At 44.2% G+C, this 25872-nt stretch overlaps 1 protein-coding gene across 1 annotated transcript in view; it reads left to right on the top strand.

The window, feature by feature from the left end:
* The window catches only part of kiaa0825 (KIAA0825 ortholog), a 113147-nt gene that overhangs the window by 46145 nt on the left and 41130 nt on the right, over positions 1-25872 (top strand). The window contains exons 21-22 of the mRNA XM_041937488.1: positions 2147-2302; positions 3769-3863. Of these exons, the coding sequence (XP_041793422.1) occupies positions 2147-2302; positions 3769-3863 (251 nt within the window). The remainder of the gene's footprint in view (positions 1-2146; positions 2303-3768; positions 3864-25872) is intronic.

Below are 25872 nucleotides of genomic sequence, written 5' to 3'. Positions count from 1 at the left end.
CAGGAGGGGGAGACAGAGGGAAGAGGGCTGCTGCCTGTGTGCAGTCTGCTTGTTCTGATCTTCTGTTGTTCAGGTGACCTCAAGGGTGCAAACCTACAGTGATTTCCCATGTTATACGCTCACCACATGTAGAGCAGAGGAAGCCACACGGAGTTGCCACATTCACTACAGAACTCTTTGGAGGAGATCTGAGCGAGAAAGCACCGTGATCCTTTTTTTTTTTTTTTTAACTCAAGTTATTTTAGCTAAATTCACTTCAGAGAAAAAAAGTTTGACAAAATGAAAAGTAGTCTCAAGGAAGTCCCAAAGTTAATGAAGTAAATATATAAAGAATATAGAGAGTTTGGTGATATTTCACCTTCACTTTGCTTGTTTTAACTTGTGCTAGAACACCTCTTCAGGTAGGCAGGTATTGAAAATCAAACGGGAACATCTGTTGCGATTCACAGAGAGGCCAGGACCCACACGAGAGACGTAAAACACAGTTTATTTAGGACAAGCAAAACTCAAAATCACCTTTCATTTTAAAAAAAAAGTACAATAAAGGAAAGCGGCAAAGTATCAACAGAAAGCTCTAGCAGTAACAAAGCAACAAATAAAAGGAGGAACTAAAAATCAGCCAATACTGAAAAACTCACAAACCAAAGAAGTGGAACAAAACTCCTCCAACCAGGAGGAGCGAGGCGAGAGACAGGTGATCACTGGCGAGAGTGGCGAGAGGCACTGACACAAGGAATAGTCCGGCAACGAGGCCAGGACCACCAAGAATTCACAACCGTAACAACATCCTCCACCTATAGTACACTGTATTTATCCCACAAACAGACTCCTGCTACTGTATATATGACTGTATATATGACAAAAAGCACTAACATATGCTGTACTATACTGTATCACAGCTATGTATGGAGTGTATTCTTACCTCAATGGCTCTTCCAGTGGGAGAGATTATTTATTATAGGATGACTCTGGCAATATTCTGTGTATTAGTGTATTGTGCACAGTGTATTAGTCTGTTTCTCGATACTTTCTTACTTCTGCACCTCATCACGTCCATTGGTTCCTACTGAAGACATACATCTTCCGAAAAGGGTGAAGAACGTATACTTTCATTGTTAAAAAAGGATAATTGATTTTGGCTGGTTACTGAAAACCCAAGGGCTACAGGAATATATACCAGACTTCAGCTATACAGAGTTGTCTAAGCAGCTAGGAGAAGCTACGTTTGGTTGGTGCTCAGCTGATTCTTACTGACAAGGTCCTCCTATAGACACAACCATAGGACCATATGCATTATGCTGCTGTTGAGCATATTGTTGAGCTGTTGAGTCCATGAACAGCTATAACTCTGTGTAGCAATTTAATACAACGTGAATAGGATTCCTAAGTAGGCTGTGAGTTACCCTCCTGGCAGCTTGAGTATCTCTACTCACCCAAGGTCGAGGCAAGAACACACAGGTCAGGGACAGACTGGGCTGGTGGTGAGGTGGAGGGATACGAGGTTCGGAGGCCATGTCAAGCTGACGGATGAGAATGTAGTGAGTTCACACCAGGATGCTTATATACGCACACAGACACCTGTACTACAACCACACAAAGGTTACTGAAAGAGAAGTAGAAAGTGTATTGTGTCCTGAAAACCCCTCTGTTTCTCTTCCTCTGCATCTACATATATCTGTATTTGTTCTGTGTTTTCATTACTCTGTTTCTGAACAGCTCTGATTAATAATACTTTTGTGAGGCTGATCAATTAGGGGATGCGCGGCACCATTCTGCCCATTACTATGCTTGTCTGGGAAAAGAGTACTTTAAAACCTGCCTGAACTTGATTAGTTTGAGCTTTCGCTGGGTCGGTCAAACTGGACGTCAGTATAAAACAAGCTGAAATTCATTACCATTATCACAAGTGAAAAATGAATATTGCATGAGCAAAAAATGTTACAAATATCTGTATGCTGAATATATGCTCTGCTGCTTTTCCAGTCTGAGGAAGTTTAGTTTACTTGTGAATAACTTTTTGGCCTCTCTCTGTTGGTCTGACTTCGTCAACCCTTTTCTTTGCAGGATACTTACTGTCAGTCATAATAAGTATTTTTCAACATTCCTTCTTTCTGTCTCTCTTGTGTTTCTATCTTCTCCGATACAGGAATTATTGATGTTTAAACTAAGCGGAAGAACAAACTCGCCCAGTAATCCTCCTCGCTTTGTGAACTTTGACCTTGGCTCTGAGAGTCACGGGGACACTGTCGGCTTCAACCCTCTCCACCAATTTGACCATGTTGGCAAGAAGAAGCTGGATCAGGTTTGTCAAGCGTTTATTAGGTTATTTTGGAAGCAGATTATTTATTTATTATTTATTTTTGCAGTACGAAATTCCTTTGATATCCTTGTTGGGAGTTTATTCATGTCTTCACACTGTGTTGGTGTACTTGTGAAGAGCGGGGCGGAGTCCTTTTAACTTCCTCCCAAGGCCAGAAGCTTAACGTTGAAGGTTGGGAACTGTTTGAGTCTCTAGTGAACTGGATACTGTGGCAGTCTCTGAAGCTGTCAGGTCTTTCTGGGGCTCGGCTCTCCTATTCTCCATAGGTCGCTGCCTTTTCCAAGCAGGAGTCAGGCTGGCAGGAAGAAAGGAATACTGAAAAGGTGAAAAGATGAGAGAAGTTTTCTGTTTCATAAAAAAATGAGTAATGTTAAAGGAGAGCGTAGTCTTTAAGTGCAGTTCTTTGGGGCTTTGAACCGTCTACCCTCTTACCCCAAACTTATCCCCAGAGGTGCCACCATGATGTTCAGTTAATTGTTAGATTTTTTTTTCTCCATAAAGCTGATAAGTCACTACAGGAAGTTTTAGTTCAATGTGAGAGTTGTCAGCTTTCCCCCCTCACTTACCGCCTACTACCAAGGGAAATACCGCTGACATCACACAAAACAATCACCAAAGGTTAGTATTTCTTCACGACGGGCTCGTGTGCGTCTTTTTACTTTTTAAACCGGATTAGATGTATTTATACAATTGTGATCCCTTGTAATGTAGCTGCGTTGCCGCTATTGTTTCTGGTGCACGTTTTAATCTTGAAACCTGTTTTTGGCTTATCACAGGAGCCTGCATAGCTTTGCATAGAAACACCCTATTAGGCGAATGATTAAAATGCCTTCCCCGCTTCAGGTGCCTGTGTTGTTTGTCAAATAAAATGGAGGGGGGGGGGGGGGGGGGGGGGAGTTACATCCATCAATCACCTATGAGGAAGGAGCAGAGGGGGCGGGGTGGATGGATGGAGGGAACAAGTGGAGTTCTCCTCCTTTTGTCAATAAAACTCAGCCTGGAGTTAAGAGTGACATTTTGGCAATCAAAGCAATCTGATTTTTATTTGCTTTCCCAATATGGCACTAGTGCCAAGTGTGTGTGTGTGTGTGTGTGTGTTTAAGAAAGAGAGAGAGAGAGGGAAGACATGGAGGGGGGGCGGTTGGCGGGGTGCCATTGAAGATGGCAAGAAAAAAAGCAGTGAAGTCAGAAGAGTAACGACTCCCTCCCAAAATTGATTTATCTTTCTATAAATGATGGCTACATCCCCCCAAATGGATTTATAAATTAATTGCTGTCTTATTGGAATAAAAACCTTCTTGTGCGGACATGATTGATCGCCTGGTGTCGGTAGCCTGCGCTGGGGACCCCCTCCTCCTTTGTTAGTGGGTCCCAGCTGGAGCGGTAATGCACTGATGGTATTAACCCTGATTAATAACTAACAATACGCTATCCTCATACATCAACAGAGTGCCGTGGTCGACTGGGCATGGGACTGGCCGAGGCTGGTGCCAGCCTATCAGGGCATGAGTCAGGTCACCTTCAAAACTCTGCTGGCCAACAGGTAAAACAGACATTTCACTTGTTACACATGTTCTTTGACAGCGGTGTGTACACGTGTGCGCGCATGCAGATGCGAGTGTGTGCGTCTCTTCCTGTTTTTATTATGAGCCTCACAGGTGTTTTTGTTTTCGCGCAGTCTTTTCATGAAATAAAAGTCCCGCTCCACAGAGGCATGTGCTGCATCAGTAGTGCCTTTACCTGTACAAAACGAGGCGTTCGCCTGGGACTCCTGAGGCAAGTTTCCCCGAAATTCCCCTCTGACTTAACTTCGGCGTAAGCTCCAGTCATCCGGGATCATATAGCCTAGCTGCTCTTCATCAGTGGTTCAAACTTTGTTCAAAGGCCAAGGGCTCCTGTGGCTTCCACTATGGAGGCTGAGCGGAGGAAGGAACTCTTTGGAAAAGGATAGTGCAGCGCTATAGAACGCTGTGTGTGTCGAATCATGAAATCCTGTCTTTTCTAATGCATACACATGTGTGACTGACTGTCTGCATGGACAACATGTTCGCAGATTTTGGTAACTCAGCCTGCTCTGCGGGTACTTTTGAGACCTTGAAACCACCAGAAAGGTAGTCAGAGATGGAAAAACAGTGACTCGCTCAGATCTTGGTGTCACCTGATTGAAGAGTTTTTCGCCTAAGTCCGCCACTCCTGTCCCATCCTCCACGTCCCCCCTCCTCTCCCATTCTGCTCTCCAACGGGCATAAATATTTATGCAGGTATGTGACACATATTAGATGGCAATACTTCAGGCTGTTCCCTGTTCTCCATTCACAGCTGTCACGCTGCCAGCTATCAGGGAGCCATGGGGCTACTGCACCTTGTCTCCACGCCTACGCCCAATCCATTCTAAATCACCGCCATTGTAACACACACGCACCTTTCTAACAAAGGGCAAGCTCTGCATCTGCCAAGGACACAGGTCTAATAAGGGTGAAGTACGCAGCTCTGTGCTGTGCTGTGACGAGCTTTGTCGCTTTCGTGCCTCTACCCCCCTCTTGCCACACACACACATACACACACTCCATTCTTCCTCCCCTTATACATATGCTGCTTTGTTGCCTGGTAAAACAGATACTGTCATTGCTTGACTGAGCCAAATTAGTGTTGCGGCATTCAATGAATAGAAACTGAATGAAATGGATATGAAGTCAGATAGGAAGAGGGAGAGGAAAAAAGAGTGATTGGACTTGCAGTTTCAGATTGTGAGTGACAGAGAGAGAGAGAGGAGTCAATACTGACAAGGCACCAAAATGTATGAGGAAAGATGGGAGTGGGAGGGGGGTAAAGGTTATATAATTCACCCTAATCTCACAGTATCAAAGTGTCTGAGATTCTGCCATTTGCCTCATTAGCCTCTCTTTGTTGGGCCAGAGGAGCAGATTTCATGGAGGATTTGGAGAATGGCTTTGGTTCTGCCTGCGACGCTCGCAAAAGAGCAGGAAGTTAGTTTCACGGCTGGCGACATGTAAGCTGTCAAAGTTTTCCTCAGATCCATCTCCGACTCAGAAATATCTCTCAAGCCATAGAAGGCCATTCACGGGATAAGCGCACTGATGTCGGATCCACTGATCCATTTGTTAGTGCAGATAAGGATAATGCTTCGTGCATAACGGCAGACTGAAGTGCCCTCGGCTGTTTTCACTGAGGCTTCACAACAGCTACTGTTTTACTACCTCCACTTGCTGGACAAACCACGGGATATAATCTTACACACTTGACAATATTAATAGTAATGACGCTGTCTCATACTGCACAAAAACACCCATCACTGTGACCTTGTGATGTTTTGTATTTCCCATCTTATAAGTTTTAGTCTCCTTGAATGACTTCTCTTCCCTGTACACGGCCAATATTTTTCCCCCCGCTCCCTGGACTGTGTGAGTTAGCGGCGTGGCCCATTGGCCTCCTATATATTGTTACAGTGGCAGGACAGTTATTGTGCCCGGGGTTTATATCACATTCTAATGGAGCAAGGCTATGAGTTAAGGGCGGTAGGCTTTTACACCAAGGCTGTTAAATCACTGTTCAGATGACTTCATTAGCAGAGCAGGACACATGCTGAGACACTTGCGCCTGCACACACACAAACACACACACACACACACACACACACATACGTACGCTTTCACCCCGCTACCTTGACGGTGTTGCATCGGGGCCAGGCAGGAGGGAGAGTGGATTTATACAGGTGTGTGTGTCCTTCTTTGTCACCTGTCACTTCAGTTCCCTCAGCACGATGGCTCATCCATCATCTGCAGATTGAGCTTTTCAGCAGAAACCAGACTGATTAATACCACCCCGGGACCCCCAGGGTTGACTGGCTGACTGGCTGACCTGGCTGCCTCGCAGGCTGGAAGTTTGAATGGATAGATGGGTCGCTTGTGGGTGGGCTAACACGCTAGCCTGCTCGTTTGCTGGCTGTATTGCAGACTAACTGGTTGACTGGCTGATTAGTGGAATATTTTAGGGGATTAATGACAGGCTGAAGGCTGTTTTGACTGAATGACTCAGCGGCTGACTAGTCTGTTGGTTTGTTGGCGTCTTTTGATTAATGACAGGTCTCAAAAATGGATTGATGGATAGATGATAGACTGACAGACTGGGAGGATAACTTTTAGTCTGTTTGCTGATGGCTACAAGCCATACAGAGGCTCCCAGCCCTAGTTTTACCCACATTAGCAGAATCTGGTTCACAATCTACACAATCTTTTATTCCTTATACATTTCTTAGAAAGACTTTTAATTAACATTTTAGCTTTGGGCTTCCTGTTTCCTCACCTCCAACACATTTGTTGTCACCACCACATCTTAACACGTTCCTGATCATCTTAACACCATCTTTCTTAACTCAAACTATGTCGCTTAGCATGTACACTATGATAGATACTACTTGAATGGAAGAGGTACACTGCAGAAAGACCACATTATACTATTCAATAGTCAAGGTTCATGGGCAGACCTCAGTACTGCAGTACATTTCACGTTACATATTTCTTCTCTTTGAGAACATTATGTGTCATTATTATTTAAGAACAACCTTATTTAAAGCAAGGAGAGGCTGTTTTATCTGCCTGAGACCAACTTGTCATACAGTAAGAAAAATGTGAACGATTAATTGCATTTAAATTGGTATTTGATGCCTGTAAGGAGTTTCTTCTATGTCTAAAATTTGCAAGGTTAAATTGTGGTGTGCTACCCAGCTTTTTAATATGCTTTATGAAGTCAAGAGTTGGGTCAAGAGTGACACCCCAGCATTTCAGATTTATATCAACCCTCCTGATGTGTAGTCACTCAGTTCCTTTATAGCAATTATAAGCAAGGTTCCTTTTTTGAAATGCCAAAAACAACAACATTACTTACCCAGGTTAAATACGAACTTGACGTTTCACTTGACAAACCGCGCACCAAAGGTTTGTGTTAATTGTCGCAAACTGCTGATTGAAATGTGTCCACATTGCATCACTCTCTGACCTCAAGTTATGAGCCGGCCTTTGTTGTAGAGGCATGGAGTCAAAGTACAAAATGATTCACCGATACTGAATAGCTTCTCTTCAGCTAGTGATCTATGAATGGATAACTCATCTGCTTTGTCCTTGGTCCATCTTTGAAACCTCTTTTTTTCGGTGTACAACCGTGTCACAACATACTTTTCTGCAAAACAGTCAAAAGCAACACAATGCCTGTGTAGGCTGAAATTAATGGAAGCAATGATGGCCTTTCACTTCCTTATTTTAACTCTGATTGTGCTACAAGGCCTGTATGAACTGTAATCTTTTATGGCATTTTTCTTTTTCATATAGAAAAAAATAAAACAAATCTCTGAAAAGTATTGCCACAGACTAAAGTCACATCTTAACTGTCATCTGCCAAGGTGACTTTTTGAGACACTTTCTTGTGTCTGTGTGTCAGAGAAGGTCCTCTGACCTGGTTGATAAGGAGTAGCCAAGTATGAGAGATGAAGCTTTATGTGTCACAGGGCAGCTTCTCCACTCCATCATAAGGACCTAATCTCATCCAAGGACATTCATGCTTGCATCTACAACATTGGTCCACTGGTCCAGGTACCGTTTCCTCAAACCAGCAAAAAATAACACAAAGACTTCACACACTGGCCGACGTTCATTTTAAAATTACCTTCGCCGTGGCTTGCCCTATTTTCACAGCTAATGTAGTAAGAGTAAGCACACATCTTCACAATTTTATTTTACACATTGACAGCAAAAGACTACAGCATTGACCCACAGATTTGTTGGCTTAATATGTTCAGCTACACTGTAACTACTGAACACGAAAGCATTTCCTCTGCATTGTCTCATTGTTGCCGTTACCCCTCAGGTCCATAACAATAGCAGTTTGTGGAAAAAATGCCAGTCTGTGGCACTCTCTTGCTTGAGCGGCTCCTTAAATTGCGGCGATAGACGCTTGTGCTTTCAGGAAGTGGGCAATCGCCATCTGTTCCCGGGCTCTGCCATATGGCGGGCCTTTTTCTCAGGGAATAAAATAAAAACAAATATGTCAGAATGTTCGTCTTCCTCCACGGACGCTGATCAACCTGGGGAGAAGCTGGATCTCTGTGTGTCTGGATTAATGGTCTTACTTTACGCTTCAGGGAATGAGGGAGTGTGTGCTTGTGGTTGGTGGGGCTTTGTGCATGTGTGTGTGTGTGAGTGCACATGCCTGCCTGTATGAGGGTACATGCTAATGCACATTTATGTACCTGGAAGTATTTCTGAAATCATTTATCTGACTTAAAGGGCGATGTTACCATGCCGTTTGGAGCAGTTGCTCGCCCTAGTCTTGGAAGCATTAAACAACACAGGAGAAAAGAGCTTCAAGGTTAGCCAGAGTGACATTTCATGGCTGCCGCTGCCAAAGAAACAAGAAGAAACGCTCTCGAGCCATCATCAGACTCTCCGTCTTGCGAGGCCAGAAATTCAAAAGACTTGTCACTTTTGAAAATCAGGAGAGTGTGATGTGTCATTGAGGAAGGGCTTCTTTCTTCTCTCGTCGATCCCCTTGTGTGTGTCCCCTCCGCTGACTGACAGCTAGGGATGGGAGTTTGTGTTGGTGGAGACAGAATACATCTTTTGTCTGCTTGGTTATACATGGTGTGTTTTGTCTTCGCTACCCCTGGACAGCACTGACACATTGAGGTTTTCATTAGCCGTAAGCAGGTGGCGGAGGAGAGGGACGAGCTTGTGCGCATGAGTCTGCTTCCACGCCTGTCTGTGTGCATCTGCACTGCACCACCTTGTATACTGTATGCATATCATGGAGGGCGTACATGTGTCTGCCCGCATGTGTGTGAATGTTCACTCTTATATTTCAATGTGTGTGATATTTGGAGGTTTGCTCCAAAGGCGAATAAATCAGTGATGCCTGGGATAAGGCCGTGGCCCCTCCTCAAACTGCACAGACAAGCTGAGAGGCTCATTAATCAAACGGCCAGTCACAGATGTGATGGCTTCCACACAAACCGCCAGCAGACTGTGAAAGTCACATCCAACAGAGTCAACTGTCAGCCAGGCAGGCAGGCAGGCTGCACTTTTCCTCTCCCCCTCTTTCTTTCTCTTTCCCCTCTGTTGTATTTATCCCTCAGTCTCCCTTTACCCCCTCTCACCTCCAGCGTGATGCCTCGGTGTGATACATCTGAAATATTTGTCTTGTCCCTCTGAAAACGATCCGGGGGGTCGAGGCAAATCCGTCTTCTCGGAGAGTGGTCATGGTCAAACCATTCTTGGGACACGAGACATCAGTCATTACTGAACATCGCTTTGTTCTCTGTGGTTGCAGCAGACTGGACTTTGTGGTACAGTACCGTGGAACAATATCTCCAACCTTGGCTATCCAGATTCTCTTGTAACCTCAGTATCCCAATTCATTCGTTGCACGAATGCTGATAGAGTGGCAATGATTTCGCATTGGTCCAGCGCAACAATATGGTTGAATAATGGATATGATAGGTAGGTCAATACATACTGTTCACTGTGTGCAGGTCAAATATATGTGCTGACGCAGTAAGAACATTTCCTCACTCGCAGTGTCCAGAGCACAGAGCATTCAGGGGTACATTCAGGGGTAAAATATGATGCCTGCTTCGTGGAAATGCAGTCATGTGAGAGTGCGTTTTCCCGTTGCTTGTTAATATATCACAGATCATCATATTCAAACCATTTCACTGCTGCAATCTCCACTCCCAAAGGGTTTGAATTGTTAACAATAGTTACAATAATATCACTATTCACTGACAGAATTGTCAGTGCACAGTACTTATGCCACAAGGCAAGCTTCTCAACAGGATTATCGGGTTATCCTCTCGTGTATTGTGAATTTTCTGCAGTTTCACCTGACCTCTTTCTTGCAAATATTGTGATTTCAGATCATTTCAGAACATAAATAGCAACCTCTGTGATTGTTCCAACTTTCAACCTTGGATGGATAAATAGTTGGAGAGACTCTGTAAGACCAGAACTAGATGAAAATTCCACTTAATCTACTGCAAAGCCCTCCAAGGATGGAGAGAAATGCTGGATGGAACAGGGACAAAACAAAGCAACCCGTTTCCTGATTAAAAATGGCAAGTCCCAAGGCTCCCCAAATACACTGGGGCATTTGGTGGTACAAATATAAAGACAGTGCTCCACACAGCAATAGACAGCTATGCTTTAGTCCTCAGTAATTGTGGTTGAATGGAGGTATTTCTGTTACAATGCCAGAATTTTGAGGATGACACTAGTGTGGTTGAAGCCTCACAAAGCTGAACTACTCTCTTGCAAGATCACTTTTTGCTGCACAGACCTTATGAGCAGCTATTTAAACCAGGTTTTTATAAATATGAAATGAGCCGTGATTCAGCAACTTTATGGCCTATTTAACACTTTTTTTTCCCAACAACAGCCCTGTTTTTTCAGTGTGAAAATCAGAAGCAAAGACTAATGACAGCCCGGCAAGTTGTGTTTTTGTCTAATCACATGAAGGAAGGGTTCATGTTGATGTTAGAGTGAGATCCATGTCTATCATCTCTTCCATAGCCCGCATAAAATTGAGCCTTGCCACATTACATTGACTGAAATTGTGGGCTGTCATTTTGAGCCTTATATAGTAGTAATAATAACAAAATTATCTAAAAATTAAATATCGCTGCAATATTACACTTAACTTTCAAGTATTTTGTTGTCACAACTGACTTTGGGGGCTTTGTTGAAACTTTTTTTCAGAAATTCTAGTATGTCCATTGGGTATTCGTTTTTGTCAGCAAAATAATTCCATATTTTACCCCTGGAACCAGTTTTGTCAACCAGTTTAGATGTACTGGGACTCAGTTAAAGACATGGTGGACTGTTTGACGCTGTTGCCATGTTTCCTGCTGATTTATTGAGTTGACTTTTTAGCTGAGTGCAGCAGTCCATTGTCAAGAGCCAGACTGTGACCGTCTGTTCCAGTCCATCATTGTGTTCTTCTTCGTCTTTTTTCTTACTATTCTGTGCCATGTGCCATCTTTATTCAAACTCTCTGGAGGTGTTGCTGAGTTGGGCTTGCAGAATATGCTTGATTATTTGATGAGTGTGTTGAAGGATTTTACTGCAGTCATGAAGAGCTGTGGTGCATATATTCATTTCAGTCATACAACAATAGTGGATATTTCTATTATTTGAATCATTAATAGTAGTTTAACACATACTTTGACAATTGTGCATCTACTTGGATATGGGTGTGTGCTGGTGCACCATTGTAACATTGGTATTGAAGAGATCACGCACTTACAAAATAAGAGCTTAATTTTATTTCTGGCAGCAGCCAGATATCATCATGCATTTTTGCTAGACTTTAAGGTTCTTTTTACTCGTTCAGTGCAAGTCACTTTCAATCAGGACATCAGCTAAATGCCCAAAACATAATGTCTGTGTGTGTGCCCGCTTCCATGTGAAGCTGTGTGACGGTGAGGGTTTGTTTTGGTGGTACATCATGAGGTTGTATCCTGTCGCCAGGCTCATTAGCCCGGCGGCGGCGCCCAGGCTGCCCCAGCCAATCGCTGCTCTCCGTGCCGCTCTGCCATTTGCATGTGGTCCAGGAAGAGATAATTAGAGGGATCTCTGCCTGTCACTGTTAATCTGGGACTTAGTGAAGGGCTGTGACGCCGACATGCTGATGGACTGACACACATGTCTACACACACACAGTGTGGTGTCATACCCGTGTCCACACATTGGCATCCGATACACGCACATGCACACATGCCAAGAGCACACACAGTACCTGCACACAAACACGCATGAAAATGAACTAATGCAAACACGCACAAACACTGTCTCTCATGTTTCCTCCAAACTCTGCTGCTGAACTGGCGTCTTTATTAAGTGTCTCTTTTTGACCTCTGACTAATACAGCTGTCTATTTGTCATCTTTATATCTCTAATGCTGCTGCATATTACACTAAAGTATATCAGAGCTGCTTCTCCATTGGTATGTGAATGATATCATGTTGACTCAGTGGCTGTTTACACCAGTTGTACTCTGCTGTTGACACAGGTTTTAGATCCCTGTTCAGATAGACTGTGCGCTTGTTGCTTCCCAAACAGGCAGAATGCTCAGTAAGCCTTTTGAACAAGCCCAGCTGTCAGCCCTATATACCCGCATGCACACACACATCGATACGCACGCATCCCGACAAACATGTACATGTGCTCAAGCACTGGCACGTCCCGAGCCACACACACACACACACACACACGCTGGAAACACACAAACTCTCTCACACATCGCTGATTGGCAGGCCTCCTGTTTTCCCATAATTCCGACTGATTTATCCAATCAATCTCACTTGGAGGGCTGCTAACGCGTTGACTAATATTAAGAGTAGAACATGTGACAATTAAAACATCCTTCAGGTAATTACAGAGCTGGTTTAGCAGCAAACAACTGAGGCATTTTATACATTCAGCTTGTTGCCTGTGTGTTTGATTTGTACCTGTTTGATAGTTAATCGGAGGAAATGAGGTACATCTGTGAATGTTACCGCCTTTAATGCACATGACACATATTATGTAAAATACCGTATCATTAGCTGAATGTGTCTATGCAAATATTGACTCTGCTCGCTTAATTGAATATCATAGGCAGTGTTTCCTGTGGAAGAAAATCCTGTGTTAAAAGCTAGATAGATGTTCTTGTCAGTGCAAAGCCTCTTTTCCACTCAAATGACAGCTAGTCCTTTTTGCCCACTGTGGGACTGTTTAATGGTGCATGTTGAGAGAGAGGGTGAGCACCGTTGCTGACCTCATCTGTCCTGCTCAGTGACCCTGTTTCACCACTGATGACACATAATAGTTGACACTTGACTTTAGGGGCTCTTTAAGTGCCAAGAGTGCCCGAGGCCCTGGATTCATATTCTAATGCGGTCATCTTTGTACTCTGCGCCTCCACCTTTTGTCCAGGAGCTCTCTCTACACTTGTTTCCACTTTTTCTTTGCCTTTCTTCACCGCTCTTTCTCTTGTCTTACAGACGACTACACACATGCAATCACACACACACACTCACACACACACACACACACACACTTAGAACTACTCAGACACACTTTCGCTGAATTGAAATAGCCCGTCCCGCCCCTCTGCCCCTGTGCCATTACAGGTAAGCACAGAGGTGCACTTGTCTTGACAAATCTATAGACAGCCTGAACGGACACTCCAGCTGGAATCAACGCTCTGTTTTCAGCCTCTCCTCTCCCCTCCTCTCTTCTCTTCTCTTCTCTTCTCTTCTCTTCTCTTCTCTTCTCTTCTCTTCTCTTCTCTTCTCTTCTCTTCTCTTCTCTTCTCTTCTCCTCATGCAGCCTGGTTTCCTGCCTTCACTAGCTGGAACCCTTTAAATATTGATTATTACAGTCAGGATTGGGGATGGCTGATTCAGATTGTGCTTATTGATTCCTCAGCTCTAATTTGGGAATCCTCAATGTAAAAACCTTGTTTATTTTTAGCAGATTTAGACATTTCAGAAACTTTGAATAAGAATATAAACCTCTCTGTCTTGCCCTGTTCAAGATGAGTAATGGCTGATTATAAGTCATGGAATTTGTAGAGCATGCGGCAATAGATGCTTGGGCATGTTAAACCAACTTCCTCCCTTGCATGATCATTTTCACGTTTACATTTTGATGTATGACCACTCTTTCTTGTAAAGCTTAGCCACACTAATCAGTAGCTGCACTGGGCACATTAAATAGATGCATTGACACATGTGGAGCCTGTGATGTAGATGGCAGCACATGAGGGCCAAAGTTCATTTTCAGGAATTGAAAAGCACGTTCTTCAGTCCCCAGTAATTATGAATGTAAAAAATCTGTTCCAACTCAGAACAAGTTCTTGATGGCAAACCCGTATTATGATCTAAGCAAGATCAGAATACACTGAACGTGTGGTGACCAGGTAGGCTGTCTGTCTGTGGCAAATGGTAAGTGTGTGCTTGCACTCTCCATTCCCCTTGCATCCCACTCTCCGTTTCCCCCACCTTTGCAGATTTTCTCTCCGTTTCTTTCAACTTTCTCTCTTTTTACCTGCTCTCTCTCCTATCTTCTCAGAGAAACCATCATGGGTCATGTTTTTCTGAGTCTTTGATCACTGAGTAGTCTTTCAGCATGTTGACTACAAGGCCTCTCACCTCCCCAGTGGTTGTTGCAAAAGAGGGGGCACACTTATCTGGCTTCTATGATGTTAATGGTTGAAAGCATTTGCTGATGTTGAAAGCGTGCGTCTGTGTGTGTGTGTGTGTGTGTGTGTCCACTCAGACATGATGAAAGACTCTGTTATGGCACTGGGTTGTGATCATGTTGCAGCTATATTGTAGCTATGTTCAGTGTTGGTTGATAAGCAAGGCATTCTTACGTACTGTATCTGACTGATAACAATCATGTGACACCGTCATCATTCGGGAGAAAAAAAGTCCCTCAGCGCTTAAAATTCTTACATTGTTTTTAAATAGCTTTAAAGGTTGGAATTTAGATCTCCTACTACCTCGAGCATTTCATCCATATCTATTTGTTCAGTTATTGCATGGAAAACTTCCTTCACTGTGCTATAATGGGTTTGTCCTCAGGGCTCAAACTCTGGTTCAAATAGAAAAAGCCTTTTTTTCTCAGTCTTTACACCTCATGTGTGTAAACGATGGTTGCCGCTCCATCCAACTGCAGAATTCTCCCCTTTGTAAGATGCAGGGGATGGCCTTGATGTGACAGCTTGCGATGTTAGCCCAAGTTGTTTTTGACAGAAGACAAAGGAAAAGGGAAGGAGGGAAAGAAAAAAAAAGGAAACATAAAGGCAAAGTTTTGGAATTTTTCCTCTGAGATGAATTGCCTTTGCAGGAATCAATGCTTTCCCCCATTTCTCATTTTCTTGAAAAAAACACACATCTCTGTTTTCCTCTGTATCTTTGCTTTGTCATGACTGTTAAGAACAGTCTGTTTGATTGAATTTGCCACCGGAGACATTCAGTGATCTTGATGGATTCTTTGGATGCAGGACGTAGGCTTGCTGGAAGCATCTTTTTTAGATGTTTTTTTTTTTTCCTTATGACATTATGGAAACAGGTCTACCCTTTACAGCAGACTGAACGGTGAGTGGTATTATTTGACATATTGTACTGCTACATGCCAGTCTATAAGAATGCCAATGACAATCACAGGAGAGGACATTTAGATTACTGTCGAGCCTCCCTGTCCTGTCTCTTCCTATCTGGCCTCCTATCACTCCGTCTGTTTTGTAATCTGTCTTCATCTTGAGTTTGACTTGTAATGATGAGGAGCTGGTCAGAGGGGTATAGAGCATTCGGGCGTGCGTGCATGTGTGTGTGTGTATATGTGTGAATGGGTGGGTCTGGAGTGTGTGTGTGTGTGTGTGTGTGTGTGTGTGTGTGTGTATGCATGTGTATCCAGTATCTCTGCCCTCACTGAGTCAGACTGTGACCCTTGGGCTGTACCTTGCAATCAGTCAGCCTGCCTAGCCCTCCTGTCTGAGTGTTCCTCCTCCAGCCCTTTGAAAGAGCCCTTCTTATCACCGTGTGGTAGACCTTCCCTCTGCCCCTCACTGTTCTCAAGGTTAGCCTCACTCTGCGGCCTTTCTGTTTCCACTATCCTTCATGTGCGCCTTACCGGTGTCTATCCATGCTCTGCTTATTACCCAGACTCATAAAGGAGTCTGGATGCTGGAAGTTTTACCCAGCTCTTCCTCTCAAGGTGATTCTCTCCCAGCACTCTCCATTTAGCCTTCCACCAGCTCTCTATCCACTGCTTACACACATCTGACAAAGGAGTGGAAGTTTAAAGGTGGCTTGGCTCCCTCCTCCCTCTCATCCTCACTTTCTTTCAAGGTGAGTCCCGTCCTGTTCTTGTCATTTCTATTTCTCTTCTCCACCTTGTTGTCACACACACACACACACACACACACAGAGAGTCATTCTTAGATCCTAAAGAAAAAAGCCCATTGTGAGTGAAAGTTGGGCCACACTACCATCTCCTTCCTTTTCTATTTCTCATGTTCTGTCTTGGAAGGCCTTCCCACCTCAGCTGTAGGGTTTGTGGTTTTGATGCCCACTCGCCTGGTGGAGAGGTCAAAATGCCTGCGGTAATCTCAGAGGCTGCCAACAGTAAAGACGTTTCAAGGAGGTTCTCCTATATGTACACTATGTCCATGTCTATATCTGAGTGTATGTGATACATTCTGAGCATTGCTGGGACTAAACATTTTAAAATGCTTGCCAAACAGAATTGCAACCATAGATAAAAATATTCTTTCTTATTTTCTGGATTTATGATGCATGGTTTGGTTGTAAGTTCGTCTTTTCACAGTGTGGTGCAGTTATTGCTATGGTGGATTTTAGCAAAACAAATTTCAATGTTTTTGAACAGTTGTGAAGATGTCTGAAGCACTTGCAGTACGAACAATAAAAAAAACAGCATTGTTTTGCACGTGGCTAAATCCAAGTGTGCAGTTGCAAATGAAAAAGATTGAATCTTTAAAGGGTAAAAATATACTCCTGCAGTAGAGAAGCAGAGTTCAAACTGTTGCAGCAGGACAAATTGGGTTCATGTCTTTCACATCAGAAAAGAAACATATCTCTGAGCCAAAGAAATAGACTCTCACTCAACCCTGTCTCCGTTGACGGGGGAAGTTTTATGCTTGTGTACTGCACACACCTCATAGGGTGGAGGTTGTGTTTCACGGTGGGCATACAAAGTACAGGACTTTGACACAGGAAACAGAAGATCTTTACCAAACTTTTGGTTAACCAAACGCTTGATCGTGTTATAGTTCCTATGAGCAAGAGTGGCTATTTGAGGGAAAATAAATAAGATGCATCATTTTGAAGATACAAACAAAATTGGGTTTGTGATGCCAAACTCATTAACACAAAACATGAAGTTGACAAGAACATAAAAAATGTGCTAAATATGATGAGTTTTTTCTTCAAAACCCATTTTCTAATCTACGTGCACTAACGTCTCAGTTGACGTACAGCACTGGATACTGTGGGCTCATCACTTCCTCTTGAGGTGGTTGCGTCCATGCAGTCGGAGGCCAGTGTGGAATGATATCTGTCTCTCTGTATCTGTATCACCGAGAGCAGATATGGCTGATATCTCTGTCATCTCAGCATCTCAGACCTGACAGCACCGATCATAATCAGTCCCCCTCTGGCTCTCCCTCGTGCTCTGTTTTTCTCTGCATCACAACCTAACCCGTGTATTATACCAGGTGCATCTGCGCCTCTTGTTTAGCGCTGCACCTCATCCTTCATATCTTAACAACACTGCTCTTTCTTACGCTCCTCCACGCAGTAATGGTGCACTTTGGGAATATACGCTGTATGCAAAGGGAGTTGGTGTTGGGAGTGTTTTTGCTGTTATTTCTGTGCAGGGTTGTGAGTGTGTTGGTGTGCTTGTTTGTGTGTGTATGTGGGTAGGTGGGTGTGTGTCAGAGAGCATTTACAAAGGGATCAGCCCTGGGGGTGTCGATGCATCGCTGCAGTGGAGGGAGAGCAAAGGGGGTGGAGGCGAGCTAGTCCACAGCAGATGTAGCAAACAGCCAACTAGCTTGAAAACCTCGCCTCAATTGGCTCTGCAGTGCACAGTTCAGTACTTATTTATTTATTTGGGTTGGGGGGCAAATGTATGTTCAGTGGCGTTGGATATCAGTGACAGGAAGGATCAAAGAGCGACGCCACAAATGAAGCTGTCAAAGTGGCCCGACAGCTGGGTCCCGAGGCGAACATCCCTCGCTCGCACATTTTATTATGATCGCAGTGAAACCTCTCAGCAAGAAGGAAAGAGCGGAGGGGGGAAAAAAGAAAACCATCATCTCCCCAACCAGAGAGAAAGAAAAAGAGACAAAACGAGCGCCGCTGTATCATCGCCGTCCATGATGGAATGAATTATGAATGTGTGGAGGGGATTAGGAGACAATGGTTGAAGTCACTAGGATCCGCGCCTAGTTTCCTCACCCTCAGCCCAGCAACTAATTAGCACTTTCAACACCAGTGTATGATCTCATTAATGTGATTTCTGCTTATGTAACGCGCATGCCGTCGCGCACGCTTACATGCAAACACGCGCAGATTGCAGTATTATTACATAAAGCAAATGAACATGTGAGTGAAAATGTATTGTTTAACATTGAGCTAACACAGTGAGAGTGATGAATCAAATGTTCTACTAATGTTGAGATTGCAGTAATGTTGTAGGTTTAGTCGACAGTGTCGTTCAGCGTTCAGGGCATTTACACCAGGCTTTCCCCTTTTGTCTCGCAATTATCTGAGCAATTTGATAATGTGTGATGAATATCATCAGTCATGGTATCATAGTGTTGATGGATCCACAGCACAGACAGTTATGCTTGCTGCATTATTTCTGTAGCACCTCAGCAGGGAAAAGAAACATAATAAAGTTCGTACCGCTGGTACAAATGTGTAATGTTTAAAAAGGCAAGAATATAATTTTTTCACATAATTGCACAGTCTATTTGTATAGTAGATACAATTCACATCAGCTAATTAGTATCCACACACTGAGATATAGGGAGAGGCAGAAAAAAAGAGGGGGAGGACGCAGGCAGAGGGTAAGGGTAGATAATTAGACAGAATTAAGCCATCTCTTTTAATCTAGCCCCTGAAAGAAAGAGAGGGAGAGAAAGAAAGAGAGATGGGGGTGGGAGGGTGGGGGTTCTGGGGGTGAGGCCTACACATTCACCCCTCTGCTCTCTCGCTCGCTCTCTCTCTCCCCGTCTGGCAGAGGGTGTGAATGTGTGGGAAAAGAGGGGCCTGGTGCCTTCGCCTCAGCAGAATGGATCAGCTTGTGTTTCTGAGGCTCTAGAAGTGTCCCATTGTCATGATGTCACTGCAACTCAAGACAGCTGACCTCTGACCCCTATGGATTCATGGCAGCCCACCGCAGCACCGCCGCACCCCCACAACGCCAAAAGGGCCAGATTGCCGCTGGGCGCCCACTAGGGGGTACCCAAGCCTTTTGCTGTGGAATTCGAGGTGCTTGCGGCTTTACGGCGCACAACTCATAGTATATTTGCCAATGAATTCGTCCGTCTATGTCCCCCTGATTAGGGGTCCGTTCCCTCGCTCTGCCCCGCTCTGTTTTTGTCTTGCCTTCCCCCTCAGTCGCTCTGCCATCTCAGCCAACCATGGTTCTTTTTTTCCCCTCTCGCTCTCTCTCCCTCCTACACGCGTTGTATCTCGGTACCCATGAATATAGCAAGCGCCGCCAGATGTCGCAAATACATCATCTGAGGGATGCGGCGGTGATGGAAAAAAGTCAAGGCACGTACGAGTGGGGGATGTGAGCCGACTTGAGCTCTCTGAGCGTTTGTGTGTGTGTGTGTGTGTGTGTGTCACTGTATGCCAGCATTCATCTGTGCACGCGCGTGTGTTTGTGTGTGTGTCTCTGTTTTCCAGGGTGTGTGTGTGTGTTGGCGTGCGTCCGCGTGGGTGAGTGCGTCCTTGTGTGCATACGCATGTGTGGAGGTCACAGCAGGTCAGCATATTGTCCCTCAGATGTTTGATATTTTATGTATAAGAGGGTGGCTAGAGCGAGAGGATAAGCACGTTCCTGACAGAGGCATCTCTCCGCCACAATCCGCCACCTCAGCAATGTAGAGCCCAGAGTCAGATCAACAATGGAGGGGAGGTGCCTTATGCCCGGAGAGGGCTGATGGGAGGAAGAGAGATAGAGAGAGAGAGAGAGAGAGAGAGAGAGAGAGAGAGAGAGAGAGAGAGAGAGAGAGAGAGAGAGAGAGGGGAAAAATCCTAGAAAACCAGGACTGCTGCTGCTGCTGCTGCTGCTGTTGGGGCAGACAGCAGTGCAGCCTGACAGCACTGTTGCAATAAAACGACTACGGTTTCGCACAATACCGTGTTTACATATGCAATGTGCTGTACCGCATGCAGCAAGACACACCATAAACATGCAGCAAGAATACATAAAAGCACACTTACTTATTCATCTTCACGGACCACATAAAATCAGTCGCCATGTAGCAAGAAACACACACACAAGCTCTTATACTGTTGCAGGTGTGTGTGTGTGTGTGTGTGTGTGTGTGTGTGTGTGTGTTTGGGGGCCAGTCGGGGCAGAGGAGGGGCAGTGGCGTCCTCAGATCAGCCCGTGTCGGGAAGGAGATTCCCCAGAGTGGAGCTATCCCAAACAGCACTCCTCCCTTTCTCCTTCAGGGGGAAAAGTTTACTGCCAGCTTGCTTTTGTAGTCGGCCTCAAAAGATTTGCGGCAGTCAGCATTAAAAGGCACAGATCTAAGGAGACGCCTCCAACTGAAATACCTACAGAGGAAGGAGAGGAGGAGGAGGAGAGCGAGAGGGGGGCAAACTGATACAAACATTAAAGACAGACGTTAAACGCTCCTCTTTATATTGGCTTTGTACCCCAACAACAACAATAATAACAACAAAAATCCCAACCATCATCTCATGGTGCTTTTTTTTCCCGTGCTAGGGCTTTGATTCCGTCGTCCTCTTTTCGGCTTTGCCCTTTTTCACACTCTCCTATTTGTGTTCAGTTGTTGAAAGGTTGATTTCTTTATTCCCTTCTGCACACAAACAAGCGCATGTAGGCTGGTTACCAGGGTGATGATGTGGCGGATGACATCATGCCCTGACTGTGTTGTATAGTGGGTCGCGCTCTGGCAGGGTTCATGGGATGGTGGCGTGGGCTGGCACAGCTCTCCTCGCTGTGTTCCCTCCATCTTTGCCTCTGTTTCTCTCCCTCTCTCTCTCTCTCTCTGTCTCTCTGGGCTCTCAGCATTGGCTTGTCCGGTGCGCCTTGTGTTCCCTGGGAAAAATATTAATTATTCAACACACAGCCTCAATTAAATTTAAATTCGGCAGTTCAAGTAACCTTTTAGCATGGCACATTTATTATTAAGGCAGATGCTTTGGCCCTGTTTAGATTTAGAGCTTATCGGATTCTTTCAGCCCATTATCACATACGCAGTTTGCTTGTGATGGCCGTGAGGCTCGGCCTTGGCTCGGCTGGAATGCAGTGCGGTATATTTTCTCAAATAGCTTCTAGTAAACATTTCTCGCTTCAGATTTCCTTTGCTGATGATTTTGCAGCATAACATGCACTGAGCAGCATAATTGTTTTACATGTGACTCATGCAGAGTAAGTGTGAGGCATGTGGTGAGCTGCTTTCATTCAACCTACAGCTCCGACTTTCACCATTTGAAGTGAGCACAGGACAGGGTGCCATTTTGACTTTTTCTTGTTTAATGAACGCTTGTAAACTTTGGAGCATTCATCACTTGCAGAAGTCTTCTTTGCCATCATGTTCTTCTTTCATTTCCCAAATCCTCTGCTAAATAAAGCATAGTGGCAGGAACAAAATAGGGACTTAATAGTAGCAGAAAAATCCAGGAATAGACAGAGAAAAAATTAATCAGGTTTTATGTAGACTTACTCTCTGCTGATAAACTGTATATTCAACACATCGTGCTCGGTGACTGCAAATGTGTTGCCGTCACATGGTCACAAACACACAAAGATTGGTACATGGCAGCACAAATGCTTACATTTATGCCGGCGCACAACAGCACGGCGGAACCAAACGCAACACAGCAAGGAACGACAAGAAACAGCCTTGATGGTCGCTCTCAATGATCCCCCTCCCCCAGTTCCTGTCTACCCATTTCTCTCTTCCTCCATCGAAGGAGGTGGCGCCTTTGTCAGGCAGGAGCATGGAGACCTCACAAAGCGAGGGAAGATGTCACAACAAACAAAAACAGCATAGTAACCCCCCGAAATCTAATCAGGAGCCATTGATTCATGCTCTGAATGGAGACTGAGTACCTTGAGAGTGGCTCATCCAATAAGGCCATAGACAGCATGACAGGGGCCTTCACAATTCAGCCGTATGGTTCCCCATCATTCTGTTCTCACCTTTAGACTCGACTCTATCAACTCAAAGATGATACAATCATCACTCCACTCCAACATTTTAGGTCTGTTTTATTTCACTAATTCATTTATGTGCCAATCAATGATTTTCTCTGTCTGATTTGATGTATGGAGTGGTTAGTGTTTTTTGGAGTGTACACTAATAGGCTTGCTTTGTGAATGCAGACAGATATGAGTCTTTAGTGCCTTGGTTACTCTAAGTGTGCTTATGAAGGATGCTTCAATCGAGCAATTAAGTACAAGGTAAACCTTTACTTAGCAAGTTTGCCTTGGATTTCCTTTATTTCTGTCTTAAAACTGACATTGGAAAAGACACGTTTCCCTAATGGTAACGTGTATAAACACGCAGAGCACTTGTGTGCAAATGCTTTGTCTTTTCCTTTTTCGTTACATTATCATTATCACAGTGTTGCCTTTTGCTTTCTTTGTCATCAGCCCTCGAAAAAAAAAAAATCAGATTAACAATGTAACTCTATTAACTCTTATGGGAATCTGTGACATTTCAAATGAAATTATTTAATCTATAACACTTGCATGCCCTTCTGAGTTCTTTTTTTTTAATGCTCAATATAATGCAACAACTTTGCTCTTATTATTTGTAATGATACTTTGGCATTAGAGTGTAGAGGTATTGATTTTGGAAGCCAAAGCATTTATTGTGGAGGTAAATGTTATTATTTTAATATTGGACTCATGCTAATTTAATAGAGCGTAACATACACGTCAGGGTGTGAGCCGCAGGGGTCTCCCTGTCTCTCTCTCTCTCTCTCTGTCTTGCTCTCTCTGCCACTGAGCAGTGTACAATATACAATAATCTCAGGTAATGTAAAGGACCAGTCATGGCTGCTCCCCAGGTTTGATTTGGCGGACCCTGTTTCAACAAACAGAGCTGACTTTTAGTTTGGAAACATGTTGGAGTCAGATTTTTGGCATATTAACCTGTGTGGATAGTTATTTATTTTGCATCAGTAAAATAAGAAAAATACTCAAAAACTCTCTGACCTCATGTTTGTGTCTCTCGTACTGCCCAGCTCTACTCCCCTCCATCACTCATTTATCCCTATCCCTTACTTCCTCTACTCATAATGTCCATACAGCATATTAATATTCTATTGATTACTGAAATATCCAAGGAAGTGCACCATCGGTGTGGTTACCTCTGCAGCACAGGAATGCTAGTGGTCAGGTGGGCTGCAGGCTCGTAGGAAGATCAAAGGGTCAAAACCTTTTTGCCGAATGTGTATTCTTCCCATACATCAGTGCTGCAGCAACATGCATACAAAAAGACGACAAAACACAAATCATATCAACAGCAAAGTAAGAACATCCTATACACCTTAACTGAGATTCACCAAACCTCCTATTTTGACAAAATACATCAACATATCAAACAAGTGATCCAGATTATATAAGACAACAGCTGTAGTTGTCATTTTCTTGTAAAAACAAGAAAGAAATTTGAGGTGTTTTATGTTTTTCAGGGCAAAGTTCGGTACTAGATGTGCAACGTAAAAGCGCTTTTGAAGAAGTAATGAGTTCTCCATCTTCTCACCACTGTCATGACTCATTCTGCACCGACCTCGTACGAAGATGTTATTATATTATGTTAGATGACTTTTTTATAAGCAACAAATATATATAACAAGTCCTTCAAATTAAATGGCAAAATACATTGTTGGTATCTGGAGGGGGACCTTGATTTTCAAGACCATTGTTGCAACGGTTACGGAAATAAACACGTGGTTAAAGCTGCGGAACGTCCGTAATCATGCTTTGAAAATAACATTGACTGTCTGTTGGAAATGGGAAGCGAACAGCAGCCTCCTGATGTTTTGTTCACCCATCCATCCACCCTGACCTCCACCCAGTGCAGACTTTGCTCCACAGTAACATCACCCGGCCTCCTCCCTTGCTCCTGTCACAGTCAGGCTGCCAGAGGGCTTCATCACTTCACTGTAGACATGTGTCATTTTGGGGCTGTTTTTGGGTCACTTCTGAAAAAAACATCGATCTCCTTGGGAGGACAGTCTGACTTTAACATACTGGGTATTTAACTTTGTGTGTGTGTGTGTGTGTGTGTGTGTGTGTGCTGTCATGATCATCACCTATCTCACCTAGTACACCCCATCTCACTCTTTTTTTCACTACACTGTTCAGTTAAATGAGTGTGTATGTTAGGGTGGGGTGGGGTGGGGGGGCTTCCCCCACTTTTCTTAATAGACTAGAAGATCCCTGGCCTCTCAGTTGTTACCATGGCAACTGACCCATTTGCCTGCTGCATATGAAAGTGAGGGCGCAGGAGCTTGAGAGTAAGTGTGAGACAGGGTCAGCCGGATTGACAGACAGACAGGTACAGTTGTAAAAATATTGGAAAGTCCTTCTACTCTGCTCCACAGCAGCACGTCTGTGTCTGTCTTGCTCTCGCTGTCTCTGTCTCTGTCTCTCTGCCTCTCTTTCAGCCCTCTGATCAGCTGTATTAACACAGGGCCACTCGCTGAGCAGGGTTAAAAAGGGCATCCATTCACTCAGCACAGACACCCTTCACCGCTCTCTCTGCGCATTTGTCCGTGTGTGCGTGTGAATGTTAGTCCTTGCGCATTGTTGAGTGGGTGTGTAAAAACTTATTAGAGTGCGCCGTAGGTGTGTGTGCATGTCTATATGTGTGTGTGTGCTTACCCATGCTTTGACAAAGAGGTGGGGCCTTTTTTTTAACACCCTGTCAAAGGCGTTACCAGTAGAAAGGAGGATTTTGGGGTGGCCTCCCCCCAACTCACAGATATGAAGCTGTCATGGGAAGAATAGCTGCATTCAATGAATGACACTTATTTTCTCCCACTTTACACAAGTGCAGTGAACAAAACAGGCAGGGGAGCAGCTGAGGAAGACATTTTCTTCGCCTTCGTCGGCAATGACAGACATGCGGCAATTACTTTAAGTCTAAGCAGACACCAAGAAAACTGCCATTCCTGCTTAGCTTTGTTACTTCACTCTTGCAAGCTGCCTCAGGCTTTTTTTTATGTTTACTGGATGTGATGTGTGTGTGTGTGTGTGTATCTACACAGAACCTCATGTGCTCTGTCTATACTTTCGTCCTGGCCTGATCGCTGGTTCACACTGTCCACAGCCATTACCACATGTCTCAGTTGTCCTCAGGACCACGAGTGCAGCTTGTTCCCATGCAACAGCTCTACTCACAGTTAATGAACAGGTTATAGCAATGTTCCACTTACTGAAGCAGTTATGTTAAGGCCCTGTGTGGTTATCTTCTTCAAATTATGTCTTAGAGTGGAGAAACGGATGCGGTCACAGATTCCAATGAACAAAGCAAGTAGTGGAGCTTGTGTTTCTGTCCTCTGTAGACACCAAAATACATTTTATTCCCTTATATAGTCAGATGAGATAAGATGTATGATTAAAATGAATGTTCTCTCTGAATGTGTGATTCATTTGCGTGATTTAGTTCATGTAATGCACTCTGAGTGGCGAGCCCATATGGAAATCCAGGGTATAAGAACATGCCCCCAACAAACTTATCACACAAGTTGT

This window comes from Chelmon rostratus, chromosome 5 (genome assembly GCF_017976325.1).
Source record: "Chelmon rostratus isolate fCheRos1 chromosome 5, fCheRos1.pri, whole genome shotgun sequence".
Lineage (NCBI taxonomy): Eukaryota > Metazoa > Chordata > Actinopteri > Chaetodontiformes > Chaetodontidae > Chelmon > Chelmon rostratus.
This window is presented reverse-complemented; position numbering and strand designations above follow the sequence as displayed.